Below are 15,775 nucleotides of genomic sequence, written 5' to 3' on the forward strand. Positions count from 1 at the left end.
GTATATTGTACACAACGCGTTATAACCGCACGAAAAATAAACTTAAAGCGAAACTCTTGAGCGCGCGCGCAAAATCGTGGCAAAACTCGGCTTTCAAAATCGAAGCCGTAAAAGTCCAGATCCGCAGCAATTTGTATTGCAAATCTCCCGCCACTGCTGCGGTATACAAAAGAGCGTATCTAAAGCAGGCTCCGTAGCGGCGGCTGCTGTATCGTAATAGAAATCTCATTGTGCGTGCGCGCGTTTCAAAATCGAACGAGTATATTATAGCCATTAAATTCTGCAGATTCTCGATCGGGCATGAAAAAGAAAAAGAACAGAAACACCGTTGCTTTATCGCACTTTCTCCGCTGGTATATATATATATATACATATATATTATTCGCCCAATATGGCCCGAAGATTCCAGATATCTATTCTCGATCGCGATGATGTGTACTCTCGTTCTCCTTGTTTTTTTTTTTTTTTTTTTTTTGCGAGTGACTGTATAGGTCGTTTCTTTCTTCGTGGGCGATCTATCTCATTAGAATGAGTTTTTCGAATCGAAAGTGAAATCCGGCGCTGTGGTTTTTGTAACGAAACTTTCCTGCGCGAGAGCTCATCATCGTCCCACGCGATATTCTCTTTTTTTTTCCAACTGCTTCTACAGATATACATGTACTTACGCGTTATAATATATGTAAAAGTAGTGTAAAACTCGTCGTGGGCGACTTCCGCGGAAAAAGTTTCATTTTTCACAGAAGCTATTACACAGAAACGAAAGTGAATTCGAATCCGTGAGCTCGTTCCTGATGTTTAGAGCAATTGCAAGCGCGATTACACAAAACTCATCCCGCAAAAAAGAAAAAAAAAACAAACGCAATCAACTCTGTGTATACACCCGCGCGCGCGCGCGCGCTCATCCTTCCGAAGATAAAGTCGAGCGAATAGGAGGCGATCGTGAAATGAATGCAACAGCAGCAGCTGTATTCGATTATAACGAAATGTCAATAGCTCGTATAATATATAATATAATAGGAGCGAGCGATTCATCCGGTCGTATGCGCGCAGACGTTTTATTAATAACAGTTCCGCTATATATAGTGCGCCAGCTCAAGCACGTATATAATTCCTACGTTCCACTTTGCGCTTGTGTATACGCTACTACTATATACTTTCACTCTTCAGCAGTTACGTTATTGCTCTCGCGTGTGTGTCTTGCTGTGCTCTCGCTCTCGATCTGTATACGTGTGCATATATATATATATATATATATATATATATATATATATATGCGCGTGAATCTGCCGTTCTAACATGGTCCGAAGAAAAAAAACACATGGAACGTAAAGGCTCGCAGTCGCGTATAAGGCGTGTAAAAGCGCGTAATTTACACGGCTACCGAAGCGCGAGATATTCGGACTTTGGGAATATCACGTGTCATTCGCGGATTTCACTGGGCATGTGAAAGAAAGCTTCTTCTTCTTCTTATCTCGTTAGCCTATGCGCTAAACGCTTCGGCAAAGCCGACGATGTTTACACGTACTACTGTGCAGCGCGAGTAGCGCAAATATTTATCGCGAACTATACTGTGTATTCACTCGTTGGAATAGATCGAAGGCTCTTTAAAGACCGACGTTTACGTAGTTTTACGACACTTCCAGTTTTATACATTCTCGTCTATAATCTCTCTCTCTCGCGCACAATAGCAACTCGGCCGCGGTGAAAACGCTGCTTTTCTCTCGAAACGTCGAATTTTGAAAGTTTTCCCATACAATATTCTTATTAATCAGCGCTTCTCATTAACGTCCAGCTCGGCGAAGAAAACAAAGTGCGTGCGGTATATATATATATATATATACATACACTCGAAGGAAGAAAAACAAAGTCACGCTCCGCAGCTGAGAACCGGGGCGAAATAACAGAAAAAGGATGCTAAGACCGAATGTATATAATCTTTATAATACGCATGTTATCGCTTGCTCCATCTTCTCGTAACCGTCGAGCTGATGCATATAATAGCGCCGCGTGCAAACGACGAGCGAAATCACAGCTATATAGCGTAGCAATGGAAAGTCCATACGCACACCTTTTATGAAATTAATACTTGCCGATACTTTCATCTCTCGCTGCGCATATATGATGCTAGTGGCGAATGTTTATACGGCCGATTATATAAACTTCGCGCGCGCGCGCGGCCTCTTCACCTTTTTTCCGACAGCGGCGATCACTTTTTCGCCGATCGGCCTTAACAGCTAGTAAAACGACGTTTTTCTTGAGGATAGTGCGGAGATACGACGCGCACGTAAGCTTTCAGGATGAAAAAGTTCTGGAAAATCGACAGCCCAGCGGAGAGTTGCGCAATTTTCACGATGACGAGGCTTCCTCTCTCAGCGCGGCAAATTGAGGGTATATACTGTTGGTTAAAAATGATTTGCGCGACTTGTCCGCCGAAAAGTATCGAAAAACGCTCTAGCTCGTTCGTTTGCGCAACGGCTATATACGAGAGAGCTGCAGCAAATTTATAACAGAGTGTGTCGTTATATACCAGCGGATAAAATTTGTTTAAAATATTCCAAACTTTCACCCGTGCGAGAATCTCGCGTCTTTTTACGCGTATAGATGTACTTTTATAAAAGTATAGGCTCGCATCGATGCACCAATACACATAAAATTATAACAGCTTTGCATAACACACACACACACACACGCGCGCGCACGTGGGCTAAACTCGCATCCAAACCTCGAAGATTGATCGAGCGCACGCGCGTCTCGACACAGTTATTTCGCACTGGCTCTCCGCTGCACAGGATTTACTTTCGCGCCAGCTGAAACGTTCGAAAAATTAATCTCGAAAAGCACAGGCTGCACACACACGCGCGAGTTACGTAAATTACGCGAGCGCGTGTGCTTGGATTTTAAATTTGTTTATTCTATAATATAATGACCGCAGCTCTCTCGTCGTCCTCGTGTGTGCAGTAATGGGGAATTTCGTTAGGAGCACGGGATGTAATATACGTGTGAGGAAACCGCAGGGCTACGTCTCTGCGGTGGGTTTTAATAATTGTAATAATACATACACACGCAGACAAATGAAATCACGCGTACGAGGCTCGTGTATTTGGAAAAAAGGGAAGAAAAACCAAGAGAAAGAGAGAGAGAGATGAACTTTCACGTATACACCACATGTGCAGTACACACACACACACACAGAATTTTCATAACAGCGCACTATCCCTCGCAGAGCACCGAATGAACACACGTAATATATTCTCAATTTTATGTGAGCCGGGAGAGCCTAACGATGCATACGTAAATTGCTTTGCGTCAGGCTTAATGACTGCCAACAATTGAGCACGCTTTTAACCCATATTACTAGAGCAGAGAGAGAGAGAGAGAGAGAGAGAGACTCGCACGCAATGTGTAACAATGCCCCGAAACGCCCCGTGCGCATAATACTTTATATACGCTTGAATTGCGCGCGTTCGACTGAGCTGTCTTGTGTGTTTTGAGAAAATTCTCGCGTTTTTCGTGAATATAATCTCACGCATTGTCCGCGCGATTATTCCACGTTTAGAGTTTTCGACTGTGTGTATATTACATGCAGGAGCGTTGTCTAATTAGACGGTTGTAAGGCACAATAAGGCGTCGTTTGACGCCGACGAGGCTCGCTTTAGATTTGTGTGAGAGAGAGAGAGAGAGACTTGGGCAATACGCGTGTATGATAGTTCGTGGGGGCAATTATCGCGAGGATGAGAAGTTGATGATGACAAATGGGCTGTGCGTGAGTGGAACGAGTCGGGATCGGTAAGACCGGATTAATAAGCGGTTGTAATGGTCTTCTAATACAGATTGAGAATTAGCTTAAGTATGATGTATTAATAGACGCTTAATGAGGCTCTTCGTACTTTGTCAAATTTCGATGCGTCGAATCGAATTTGGAAAGGGCATTTATTAATAGCGATGTATTGCTCTTTTGTAAACGATCGATGTATATTTGCGTGAAATAAAAAACGAAGCATCAAAGCGTCCCACGACTCGAAAGCCAGACGCGCATCTGCAAGTAGCCTATAAACATCGAAATCCACACACACTCACATAAAGTTCCTGGTTTCCACGGTAAAATCTCTCGGAAAGCAGTGCACGTCGGCTCCGATAAAATCGATGCCGATCGGCAAACTCGGTCACGAAAAAGACACTATACCGCGACGACTCGCCTACGAAAAGATCTAACGGTTCATTCTAAATTCGCCAATCGCGACAACCTACCTGTATATATCACAAGTGCGAACGACCTCTAAATCGCGGCTAAAAGTAAGCCGATACATAATCCGAGAACCGGAAAGGCCAATCGGTGTAAGTGTTATAAATCTGGTTCCTGAAATCCGAGTTTAGCGCGCAGAGGTATGCAAGGAAGTACACGTCGCGCAGCATCGAAGCTGTGTCTCTTTCTCTCTCTCTCTTTCTCTCTTATACTTAGAGCGAAGCATCGCAGCGGTAGCGTGTATATAAGTGAAAGTTTCCCAAGTAGGACGAGCAGCAGCAAGACTTCTCGAATCTGTGGACGTTCGCCAAACGGAGGATCGTCTGCCGGCGCTCTCAAAAGTCACACGTGCCGCCGAAATTCCTTTCGAAACTCCAAGAGAGAGAGAGAGAGAATATCGTTCCGAATGTGAGAAAAATGACGGTAAATTGGACGTCCGCGCAGCGTAAGCGAGAGTTTATTAAGTTGTAGGTATGCATCGTTGACGTTGTCATTTCTATAGTCGCATCGAAATCGACTTCAATGGACTTTCCGAGTATAGATTAGTCACGACAGCGTCGATCGATCAAAATCTCTATTTACAGATGTTACGACGAGGATTCACTTTTAACGATCGCCGCTTGATTTTCCGGCTCGTGAAAGCTGGTGCGAATTTTTCTCTCGAAAGCGACGTCTCTACCCACGTACGTACATATTTCACCGATGCATGTCTATATCTATATACACAACATCCTCGCGCACACAATCGGCTTTCCCGCTGCATCGATTCTCCTCCTCCCATACTTCGACGAGTGTTTTTTTTTTTTTTTTTTACGCCTTGACTAATGAGCCACGAGAAGCTGCATCTAAGATAATAGAAACGATCCTCGCGAGGATGAAAGTGTGCGTATAATACGTTCCCGCGCGCCGAATGAACTTTTCGCAAGGTCACGTTCTAGTTCGAGTTATTCTACACTTTTACCCGATGTAATCGTCCGCTGTGTGTGGTGAATCGAACGGATACATTTATCGGGATGATAGAGCGCGCAGAACCGAAGCATCACGGCTGCGGTGAAAGTTCACGCATTCCTTCACGATTATCACGGCTGCTCGTTGGGAGAAGAAAAAATGAGAGTGCGATTTCGATACATTATAAAATACGCGCGGAAAACGACAATAAGTAATACCGCGTCGCCGAAAAATAATTGCGCGGAGGAACTTTACAGCGTATGTGTGTCTATACTTAACGGCGGGATAAAATTCACGTATTTACGACTATTAGCTTTTAAATACTTTGAGCTCCTCGCCGTAAATCTCGGAGATAGTATAGAGCGGACGATGAAAAAAGGTATAAATTTACGGTGCAATAAACAAAAGCTCGTACGTGCTGGTCTGTACACTATAGGACAAGTGTAACGAATTTCTCTCTCTCTCTCTCTCTCTCTCGCGCGGATTTTCCTCGCAATTGATTTGCAACCTCATGCCAACGAGGAGTATAATTTGCCCCCGTACGAGAGCTGAGCGCATTACCTAATCTCATAGGCATCGGCTACACACGTCGAGTAAAAAGAAGAACCCGGTCATAGCACAATCGGCCATTAATGCTCGCGCGCCTCCATACAATTTCGAGGCATAAAACAGAGAGAGAGAGAGAGAGAGAGATAAGACACCCGGAAGCGCGTGGATTAACTCGGGTATGAAGGAGCTGGCGCGCGAGGAAAGGTGAAAACGCTCTATACGCGTGTCGAGGTCGCGGGAAAATAAGAGAAAAAAAGAGAGGAGTGTGCGTGACTCGTATGGGTCAGAATTGATCGCGCGCCTCGATTCACCCGTGGCTCATCCTGATTTGCATACAGAAAACGCTGTATTTGCCAAAATCGCTGAATAAACATTTTGGAAATACCTTAGTGGCCGATCGTTAATAATCCAGTGCAGCAGGGAAGAGAGAGAGAGAGAGAGAGAGAGAGAAAAAAAACGTACGGTTTCGACACGACGTTACGCGCGGCTCTATATGGCCGATAATATTCTACTCTCATTAGCGCAGCGGAGAGCGCGCTTAGAGATTAATGCTTTCCTGCAATTATCGAATTTAACCAGCTCCAGTTTCGACAACTCGTAATTTCGACCTGTGTGCGTTACACTTGTGTCGAAATTCGCCGTGATAAAAACTTTTACCCCCTCGAGCGCTTCCTATATAGCTCTTTCTCTCGAAAATAATCACGATTGAAGAAAGCGTCGAATCCCTGCGTGCGCGCGCTTCCCAATAATGTGCCTCGAGCATACGTATGTGTGTTTTAGCGGCTTTACGAGGCTTTTCTCCTCTTTCATCCCAGGAAATAATCCCCGAAAAATTTCTCCATCTCGCTTCGGCACACTACATGTCCGAGAGGAGCACGGTAGAGTCAAGGGGCGCTCGGAGAAAGGCCATAGTATGAGAGGAAGACACCAGCTCTCAAAGCAAGAGAGAGAGAGAGAGAGAAAGAGCGTGTGGGAAGAAGAGCCAGCAGAGCGATCCCTTCCCTTCCTCGACAGCAAAGCCGAGAGATCGGCATCGCACCGGTACACGCCGAAAGTCAGTCCGCAGTGTACCTGCGCGCTCCGCGACGACATGTGCGCGCCGCCGCACCGAGACTGACACTTATCATCGAGCTGCACTTTTGCCGTGATATTTTTACGCGTGTCTCTCGTCGTCGACGATAATTTTTGAGAAAAAAAAAAAAGAGGTGCTTCGCTGTTCTAACACACAGGACTGAAGGAGATAGCCGAGTTTTGTTTTTACTCTCGCGGAGGAAGATCCAAGTGCCGAGATTGCGGAAGAGAACGTCGCCGTATCTATATACAAACTGTGGAGAGGGACAGGGACAGTGACAAGCAACGATGCGCTTCCTCAAACTGGTAATTGTAAAACTCGAGACTCTCACCTCTCTTCCTTCCGCCGATCGGCGCTTTCGACGCTCGCGGCTTTTGTATCTTTTCCACTCGGATAGGCGATTCGCGAATGTTATTATTTTTCTTTTATGTAACTCTCTCCCTCACTCGCGAATTGAAATTACTACAGTGGAATGAGCGTGGAAATTGATTTTTTTTTTTTTTTTATATACATTTGGATAATACGCGAGTAGTGTGAAAGGATTTCCTGGAAACGGCCGGCTTGCATTTTACGATTTTACGTGTGTGTTAGGATGCGAATTTTTCATATAAATTCCCGATCGTATAAACGTTACCGTAAAAAGAAATAAAGAACGAGTCGATGCCTGCATCGAAATCCTCTAATTATTCAAATTCACCGGGTTCTTAATAACGCCGTTTTATGTTAATCGGGAATAACGGCCCGGCGCGGCGCGCGTGCGCTTACATATATCGAATAATTAATGTGTGTCACGGCATATTAAATCGCGGCTGATTCGCCAAAGTGGGTCTCCTTCGCTCGCCGAAAACTCGGAACGATCGCCGCATCCATCAGCGCCGCGAAAGCGAAACTTTTATACGCGTTTAAATTATTTAATAATATGCAGCGCAATCTTCGATTAATTTCTATAAATTACCCGCGTCGATCAGCCACCCCTGCATACGCACACACACAGAGAGAGACGCTCGTGAGAGTACAGAGAACGTTATCTAACCCAAGCGCAGCACACCCGGAACGACTCGACGCTGCAGAGCTGTGACCAATCAAGGAGAACTGCCGATTCGGCTCTCACTCGCGACAGAGAATTTTCTCTCCGGCGGCGCGCGGTTTAATTTATGCAGTTTATCGGGAGCATCGTCTTCCTCTACTTCTTCCTCTTGATCGGCCTCTAGAATACCAAATCGATCGCGCGATTCCACTACTACTGCTGCAGCAGGATGTACAAAATGTAGTATCCGACAATCGGGTCACTCGGTTACGCGCTTACACGCGTAATCCCGCTTGCTTGCGCGCGTGCTCTCTCGGAAACGAGGCGAACAATCGCGTTCACGCATCCCGGAGTAATGGCCCGTGAGTCGCTGCGGAGATCCTTAACGATTCCGAGCGCGGCGGCGAAGAAGAAATTCATATTTTGCGCAAGCGCGCGGCGCGCTTTTCTTTTTTTTTTTTTTTTCGCGGCGCGTTGCCATAGCCGTTTCCTACTCGGTAGCTCTATGCAAATTTCGCCGCCGTCACGGGTGAGGAAACTTACGAATCTTATTACTGCAGCGGCGCGGGTTTCACTTGTTGAAATTTAGCCCGTGTGTCTGTATTATTCGAAGCGATTATTCCAGCTCATCTCGGACACTTTCTTCTCTCTGTTAAAGACTGTAATTCTGGCCTGCGCGCTCGCGGTCCTCGCCGAGAAGGATGAGACGAAGAGCCGCGACAAGCGGCAGCACCTGTCGTTTAGCCAGCGTCGTGCCGGTCGGCCGCCTCCCTACGCCGTGCAGATGGAGCCGATAGCCCACTACTCGCAGCGCGACCCGCTCTACAACCCGCTGGCCGCCGACTCCAAGAGCGACGACCAGGGCTACTACGAGGAGTCGCCGTACAACTACTACCCCACCGAGCCCGAGCCCATCATCGAGATCATCATCAAGGAGTCGAACGAGTCGTTACCCACCCCCCTACCGGTCACCCCGCCGCCCCAGCCCAAGACCAAGAAGGAACCCATCCAGGTCTTCTACGTCAAGTACGAGAAGAAGCAGGCCTACGGCGAGGACAAGCCGCGAGTGGTCTACGACACTCCCATCCCCGCCATCACTCCCGTCGAGGAGCACGAGGAGATCAGGCCCGACGAGCCCGAGGGTTACCCCTCCGCGGAGAACCTGCAACCGGTCACCCAAGCGCCCGAGCCGTCCACCACTCTGCGAGCCATCATCCGACCGGACAGCGGCGTCTATCACGCCGGCAGCAGCGGACTCCGCGTGACGTTCGATACCGATCAGGTGCCGCCGAACAACCACAACAAGCGCAGCGACAAGGACTCGCCGGCCGAGCTGCTGGCGGCCAAACCCACGGCACTGCCGCCCCCGGGATCGTCCAAGAGGCCCCACGGACCCTTCGCGCCGATCCAACCGATCCCGCCGCGCGTCACCCCGGCCTTCCCTCAGCAGCGAGTGGTCAACTCGTTTCCTCAGCAGCAGCAGCAGTTCCAGGGACCGCCTCAACAGGGCCCGCCGCCGAACTTCAACCTGCAGCCCCAGTTCCACCAGTCGGTGCCGCCGCACATCCGCAACCAGTACCAGCCGATCACCAGCCTCAACCAGCAGAGGCCCCAGCAGAGACAGCCGATCACCATCCAGGGCCTGCCCGAGCTTCAGCAGCGGCTGCCCTTCAACGCCTTCGCGCCGCCGCACAGGTTGAACGTCAACCATCCCCAACAGCCTGGATCGCCTTCGGTATCGCACCAGAACGTCCAGCTGCAGAACTACCCGCAGCAGCAGCAGCTCTTGCCGCAGAGTCAACCTCCAGTCAACTTCAACTACGACCCGGCGCTGCAGTACAAGCAGCAGCGGGAGCATGAGAAGCAGCAGTTCTTGCAGCAGCAAAGGCAGCAGGAACACCAGAGGAGGCAGCAGGAGCAGCAGCGACTCCAGGAACAGCAGAGACAGCAAGAGCAGTACAGGCTCTTGGAGCAGCAGCGCCGCAAGCAAGAGCAGGAGCAGAAGTTGAGGGCTCAACAGCAGCAGCAGCAGCAGCAGCAGCAGTTCCAGCAGCAGCAACAGCTGCAGCAACAGCAGCAGCAACGCCAGCAGCAACAGCAGCAGTACAAGTTCGGTCAGACTCAGCAGGCTCAACAGCAGGTGCTCCAGAAGCAGCAGAACGCCGGTGACATTCTGAAGGCCATTCCGAAACTGGAGCAGCACTACACCATCCGGGAGAACCCGCTGCACCCGGGTCCCTTCCCGCCGAACCCGCAGTACGCCGACGTCAACACGCAGACGTCCTTCGGGCCGCTGAGCAACGCTCAGTTCACCACGACTCAACCTCAGTCGAACCTGGTACTCCAACAGCAGCAGCAGCAGCAACCGCAGCAGCAGCAACCGCAGCAGGTTCAAGGTCAGCAGAAGTTTGGCAACCACATATTCAAACAACAGCAGCAGCAGCAACAGCCACAGATAATCCAGCACCAGCAGCAGCAGGCCATCTACCAGAACCAGCAGGCTTTCTTCGCCCAGAACCTTCCCACGCCTCAGCAGCAGAGGCCTCAACCTCAACAGCAGCAGCAGCAGCAAGAGACACCCTCGCCGTCGATCTGGGGCAGACCCGTTTTCCAGGGCAAGAACCTCGACTCGAAGATCTACGCCACGCCGCTGACCAAAACCAATGACGACTTCCAGAAGTTGTCCGCGTCAACCCCCAACGGCCTCCTCCGCTACAACTCGGCCACGACGCCTAGGCCCAGCACGGTGACCAACCCACCGACGACCCGCAGCACGACCACTCCTCTGACGACGACCGCCGCGCCGACGACGACTACCATCTCGCCGAAGAACGAGGCCAAGATCAAGGAGAACATCGCCAACCTGCCCGACGAGGTTCCCGACGACATCCGCGAGCAACTGCTGAGCTCGGGCATCCTCGGCAACGCCGACATCCAGATCCTCGACTACGACAAGGTCGGCGGCATCAACATCGGCGACCTGCCACCCGAAGCCCTGGCCAACTTCTACGGCGCCGGCGGCGCTGCCGCCACTTCCGCCGCCAGCGAGCCCGTGCCCCAGATAGCCAAGCGGCCCAAAACCATCGACGAGGTTCAGGTCGTCGCCCCGTCGAGCAATGCCCTCCAGCGTACGCGCACCGAGGAGGTGACGCTCCGGCCCGGCGGCGTCGAGATGAAAGTCGTCCGATTCGATCCGAACACAGCCCAGGGCCAGTCGATAGCCGAGCGGCACATCAACGAGAACGCGACGCGTCTCAGTCCCGTAGCCGTGGGAGAGCGCGAGCCGAGCGACGCCTCGGGCAGCTACAATCGCTACCTTCCGCTCAAAGTGAGCGGCGCCTCCTTTCCAATTCCGAGCGCGCCCGAGCTCGCCGGCAAGAAGATCTCCTCGGTGGTGGTCCTCGCGCCCGTCGACTACAGCTTCCAGCCGTCGGATGCGGACTCGTCCCGCCAGAGCCGGAAGATCGGCAGCGACGTCCGCTTTCTCGCCGGTGAGTCGCTCAAGCAGCTGGTGAGGAAGCCCTCGGCTGAGAACTACAAGCGATGGCTCGAGCAGGAGAAGCAGACGGAGCCCCAGAGGCAGTCCGTCGTTCTCCTCGTCACGACGTGAGTATTATTACTATCTTTCCTCGTGCACTTATCGCGGGCTTTCATCACTCTCATACTTATCGCGCGCTCGCGGCTGGAACGCGAGGTATTATACGCGCGCTGAATGTCAATGTTTCTTCTCGAGCGCTGATTGTTACTTTACTTGTTTTTTTTTTTTTTTTTTTTTTTTTATTCGACTATAAACGCTTTCGGATTTATACGCTTAATTGGAAAGTATTCGATTTCTTCCGAACATTTCGTTTTAGTTAGCAAATAATTAATAACGAGGCTCGCGTGCGTGTCAGCGTTAATTAGAAGTACATCGCGCTTTAATCCTCTCGAAAAAAAATTTCACTCTCTCTCTTAGCGCGAAATGTCCAAATAAAAAATTCCGATTTCTGTGTCGCAACTTTTACCTCTATATATACGTGTACACCTTCACTCTCTCGCGCTTAATATAACGGCGAGAGATTGCGACAAAACGGCGCAGTTTTGCAGCAACGCCGTATAAGGATTCTCATTGCCAATTAACGCTATGTGCTCCTCTCATCCCGTACATATAACGCGAGCATAGTAGACAATCGCGCGCGAGCTATGAGAAATTAACGCGCTCTTGCAAAGTCGAGCTCTCTGGGCCGGCTATAACGACGGCTTAATCTCGGACGATCGCCGCAGCTGCAACAAAGTCTTCTCAGCTTCGGACCGAAATTGCCTGATGACAGAGCGCGCGCATGCACCGCCTATATGTGTGTGAAAATTCCACCTACGCGCGAATTGCAATTTTGCAGCGGATTTCGAAAGGAGAGAGAGAGAGAGAGATTCTTCCCGCGAAATTGGAGCGCAAGAGAGAGAGAGAGAGAGGATGTATTAATATAGCAAGTAACGCACGCAGTCGTTGCATAATTTTAGCTCCAATTAAAAATAAAAAAAAAACGTTGCGTTTTCAGGCCAAAGGACGACGCCGACGCTGAGAAGGAGATCTTCATGTACGACGTGACGTCCGACAGCGTGAGCAAACTGGCCGGTGACCTGTCGACGGCGTTCGTCGACGCGGCCGAGAGCAATTCCGACGTCGACGCCGATCCCATGAGCGACGTCTCGAATTGAGCGACGAAGTATGGAGATGACGTGTGTACGCTTGCGAGCCTCACGTATTCACCGGAGAGCGAGAATTCCAGTGATGCTAATGAGCGCTTTTTACATACACTTTAATTGTGCCAACGACGACTCCGAGACGAGGAGAGCAGAGACGATATATTATATCGAAATCGCGGTATATGTAGATTTATCGCCGAGAGAACGAGAGAAAGAGCGAAAGAGAGAGAAAGGACGCTTTGGTTGCATGTAGCGTTTTTTATTTTTTTTTTGCAAATGAGCCTCGAGTGTAGATACTTTAGTAAGCTATTATTTTGTATATATTTTTCAAGATTTTTATACTTTTTTATACGTAATACATTTTTATATATTTCTATAAAAATTTGAGAAAAACAACAACAACGTCTCGTTATTTTCCAAACCTCTGAGATCCCGAGCGATTTGGCAAAAATTCGGTTATCTTCGAATTTATTTACAAAACATTTACATGGATACTTTTTGCAAAAGTAGATAACTTTATATACCTCGTTCCGATAAAACTTATGCTTATGTTGTTTATGTACAGTTGTTCTACGTGATCTTTGATCAACTACCTATTTCACGTCAATCTTTCTTTTTTATACCTATCTGTAGTTGCAGATACGGAAGCCTTTCGAATTCCGGTATGCTCGACCATTGATGATTTGATACGGGCACCACTTTGTACGACATTGCTTCCAGAGACTTGATGTTTAGCCGAGCTGGCGCTTGCAGTATTGGAGTGTTTTTGCCGTGTAAACTCGGGGGTAGCATGAGTACAGCCACTCTGAAATACGTTGAAATTTTTAGATAATTACGGTGCTCTGTACTTGCTTGATACGTGAGAATCTTATGGATTACCTTTCAGTATCAGGAGGTATGTCAAATTCGTCCACACAAGGAACAACGCTCGGTTGTTCTGAAAATGATTGTGATGTAACGGCGACTGGATTTCCGTCTTTGAGAACTATCAGATGATCTGTTTAAGAAATTGAAAATTAATTCAGATTTTTATTCAATTTTCATTTGAAATAAAAAAGATTCTTACCGATAAGATGCCCCAAGTTCGTCTGTACGTTAGTATTCACGTAAGTGGGGTCTCCTACCAGTTTCTCAATTGCAGACTGTAATGGATACGTTTTAAATTCTTTGTCTGCTGAGGTTTCAAAAGACTGGATCAATTCTTCCGATGGCCATGGACCAGTGTATGCTGGATACAAAGTTTTTATACTCTGGTATAATTGCTGAAGGACTTTGAGATAGGCAAAACTGATCAACTTTGGATCTATGTCTAAAGCAAAAACGAATTTCACTAGTTGCGAATCAAAACAATCCAATGAGAGCAAATGCAGAGTAAAGTAGCATAGTGTTACGTCATCTGGAATTAAATTATAGTGTTCCACAATAATCTTCTGCAATTCGTTCCAGAAAGGCGGCTTATAATTGGCAAACGCCATTCCGGCTACTAAAGTTGACATGTGGAGTGGTCTGCGTTCTGACAAAATCATTGGATTTTTGTAGCATAAGGATGTTAAATACTCCAATAATTTTATATTTATGTGTTTGCACTTGTTCAATTTATTTAAAATTAATGCTGCTTTATCAAAGTCTGGATAATTAGATACAAACTTTTTTATAAATACATCTATCAATTCAGGATTGTAGAATTTATTTTTTCTGCAACAAACAAATTAATTTGCTATTACATCCATTTAAATATGTTAAATAATATTACTATTGTTGTAAATACATACCCATATAATGTCTCTGTCAATATTTTGGTCAAGATTTTGTTTATTTCAAATTGCTCGAGTAGACTAACATTTTCCATAAGATTATTTTCAACTCTAATTAATAATTGTTCATAATTATCTGGTAAATAATGTGAATTACAAAGAGAAATATATATGCGCATTGCCGTATCAACATCAAATAATTCATTACTCTTGATAAGTGCATCTATGATGTATTTTATACTTTTTTCATTTTGTACGTAACTAGTTGCAAACCATAGTGCATTTTTTAGTTCTTTGATATTCCCTTTATCAAGTTGCAATTCCAACTGAGCCACAAATACTTCAGGCAAAGCTTTGAGAATCGCCTCATTCAAAGGTGTCTGGTACATTAGTTTTAACAAAAATGATAGATAAAAAATCTGTTGCAAAGTTAGATCATTTATAGATTGTCTAATTAGCTGCAAAAGTGATTGCATGATCGTTTTAGTACTTGGAATTTTGAGTAAATTTAAAACTTTGATGGCTTGTATCGTCTGTGGTAGATCCAGTTTTATAAGATGCCTTTTTAATATAGAGCACATGTTAATGAACTGTATACTCTTGTGTACTTCTGATAATGGAATTTTACTATTTTCATAAAACTTTTGCATAGATGTCAAGGCAACGAGAACGTGACGAGCATCAATCTCATTTCTATTTGCTTCTATGGTTGTTATAAGACTCAAAGGATTATTATCTGATTGTAATTTCAGAAATAACTGTTTTGCAGCTGAAATTTCATTTTTATCTGCCTCTGAAAAATGGAAGCCAGTGAGAAAAAGTTATACAAATTTTATAGATGCGTTAGACTCATAATCATAAAACCATATTCACCTTTGACTTCAGGAACACTGTGACATAATCTTGTAAGAGTTGCACGTTTTGGTAAAGTCAAAACGTTTCGTAAGGACAAAGATGCCGATACCAATGACCTTGCCATTTTTGTACTAATATTCAATAACAATCAAGTTTCAGACGTACTTAAAACCTTAATACTTGTGTCAGCATGGGCTTTTCGAAAATAACAAATATCTTACAAATACAGTTATCCAACGCCAGTACTAAAATAGATAAAAATATTAAAATCGATTTAAATGCGCTCACGATTAAAGAAAAAAATCTGTGATTGTTAGTTTTCTCGTAATAATTATTTCTTATTTTTATTTAGTGCGGTATTTTTTAGGTTATAATTGCGTATCGTGTATCGTGTGTGAAATATAAAAGTCATTGCAATCTTACATAGTCTAATGAAGTTCTATACTAATTTTTCATTGTATAATTACTTGTATAAAACTTTTTTTACAAATACGACAATCTCCCGTGCATGTTTTTTATTTTTGCGTAGGCATAATAGCAGACAGTCTGTGTTGGTTTTGCGGCTTTTTAACGCCCTCTATATCAGTTGCAGTTTATTCTGTAAAACACACATTATATATATATAGATATAGAAATATAGAATA

General features: G+C 46.3%; 2 protein-coding genes across 2 annotated transcripts; one reads left to right on the forward strand and one right to left on the reverse strand.

Moving 5' to 3' along the window:
* Nucleotides 1–6,732: 6,732 nt before the first annotated feature.
* LOC100119384 (nuclear receptor coactivator 6-like) lies at nt 6,733–13,014 on the forward strand. The gene is made up of 3 exons (XM_008212138.3): nt 6,733–7,117; nt 8,498–11,445; nt 12,375–13,014. Exons 1-3 carry the CDS (start codon nt 7,100–7,102, stop codon nt 12,532–12,534), a joined length of 3,126 nt encoding a protein of 1,041 aa, XP_008210360.2. The 5' UTR covers nt 6,733–7,099; the 3' UTR covers nt 12,535–13,014.
* On the reverse strand, nt 12,856–15,728 carry LOC100119418 (FAST kinase domain-containing protein 1, mitochondrial). The gene is made up of 6 exons (XM_001603150.6): nt 15,555–15,728; nt 15,150–15,376; nt 14,295–15,069; nt 13,589–14,217; nt 13,402–13,519; nt 12,856–13,327 (listed from the first exon to the last, which is right to left on the reverse strand). The coding sequence occupies exons 2-6, from the start codon at nt 15,253–15,255 to the stop codon at nt 13,126–13,128; spliced, it is 1,830 nt and encodes a 609-aa protein (XP_001603200.2). The 5' UTR covers nt 15,256–15,376; nt 15,555–15,728; the 3' UTR covers nt 12,856–13,125.
* Nucleotides 15,729–15,775: the final 47 nt, after the last annotated feature.

This window comes from Nasonia vitripennis, chromosome 3, assembly GCF_009193385.2.
Source record: "Nasonia vitripennis strain AsymCx chromosome 3, Nvit_psr_1.1, whole genome shotgun sequence".
Taxonomy (NCBI): domain Eukaryota; kingdom Metazoa; phylum Arthropoda; class Insecta; order Hymenoptera; family Pteromalidae; genus Nasonia; species Nasonia vitripennis.

What these genes read in the sequence shown, in the direction of transcription:
- LOC100119384 (XM_008212138.3), top strand. An exon ending in GTCGTTCTCCTCGTCACGAC is followed by an intron (nt 11,446 to 12,374) that starts GTGAGTATTATT and finishes TTGCGTTTTCAG; the next exon opens with GCCAAAGGACGACGCCGACG.
- LOC100119418 (XM_001603150.6), bottom strand. Translation starts at nt 15,255, where the DNA reads ATGGCAAGGTCATTGGTATCGGCATCTTTGTCCTTACGAAACGTTTTG. An exon ending in CAGTGTTCCTGAAGTCAAAG is followed by an intron (nt 15,070 to 15,149) that starts GTGAATATGGTT and finishes TCCATTTTTCAG; the next exon opens with AGGCAGATAAAAATGAAATT. An exon ending in TTGACAGAGACATTATATGG is followed by an intron (nt 14,218 to 14,294) that starts GTATGTATTTAC and finishes TGTTTGTTGCAG; the next exon opens with AAAAAATAAATTCTACAATC.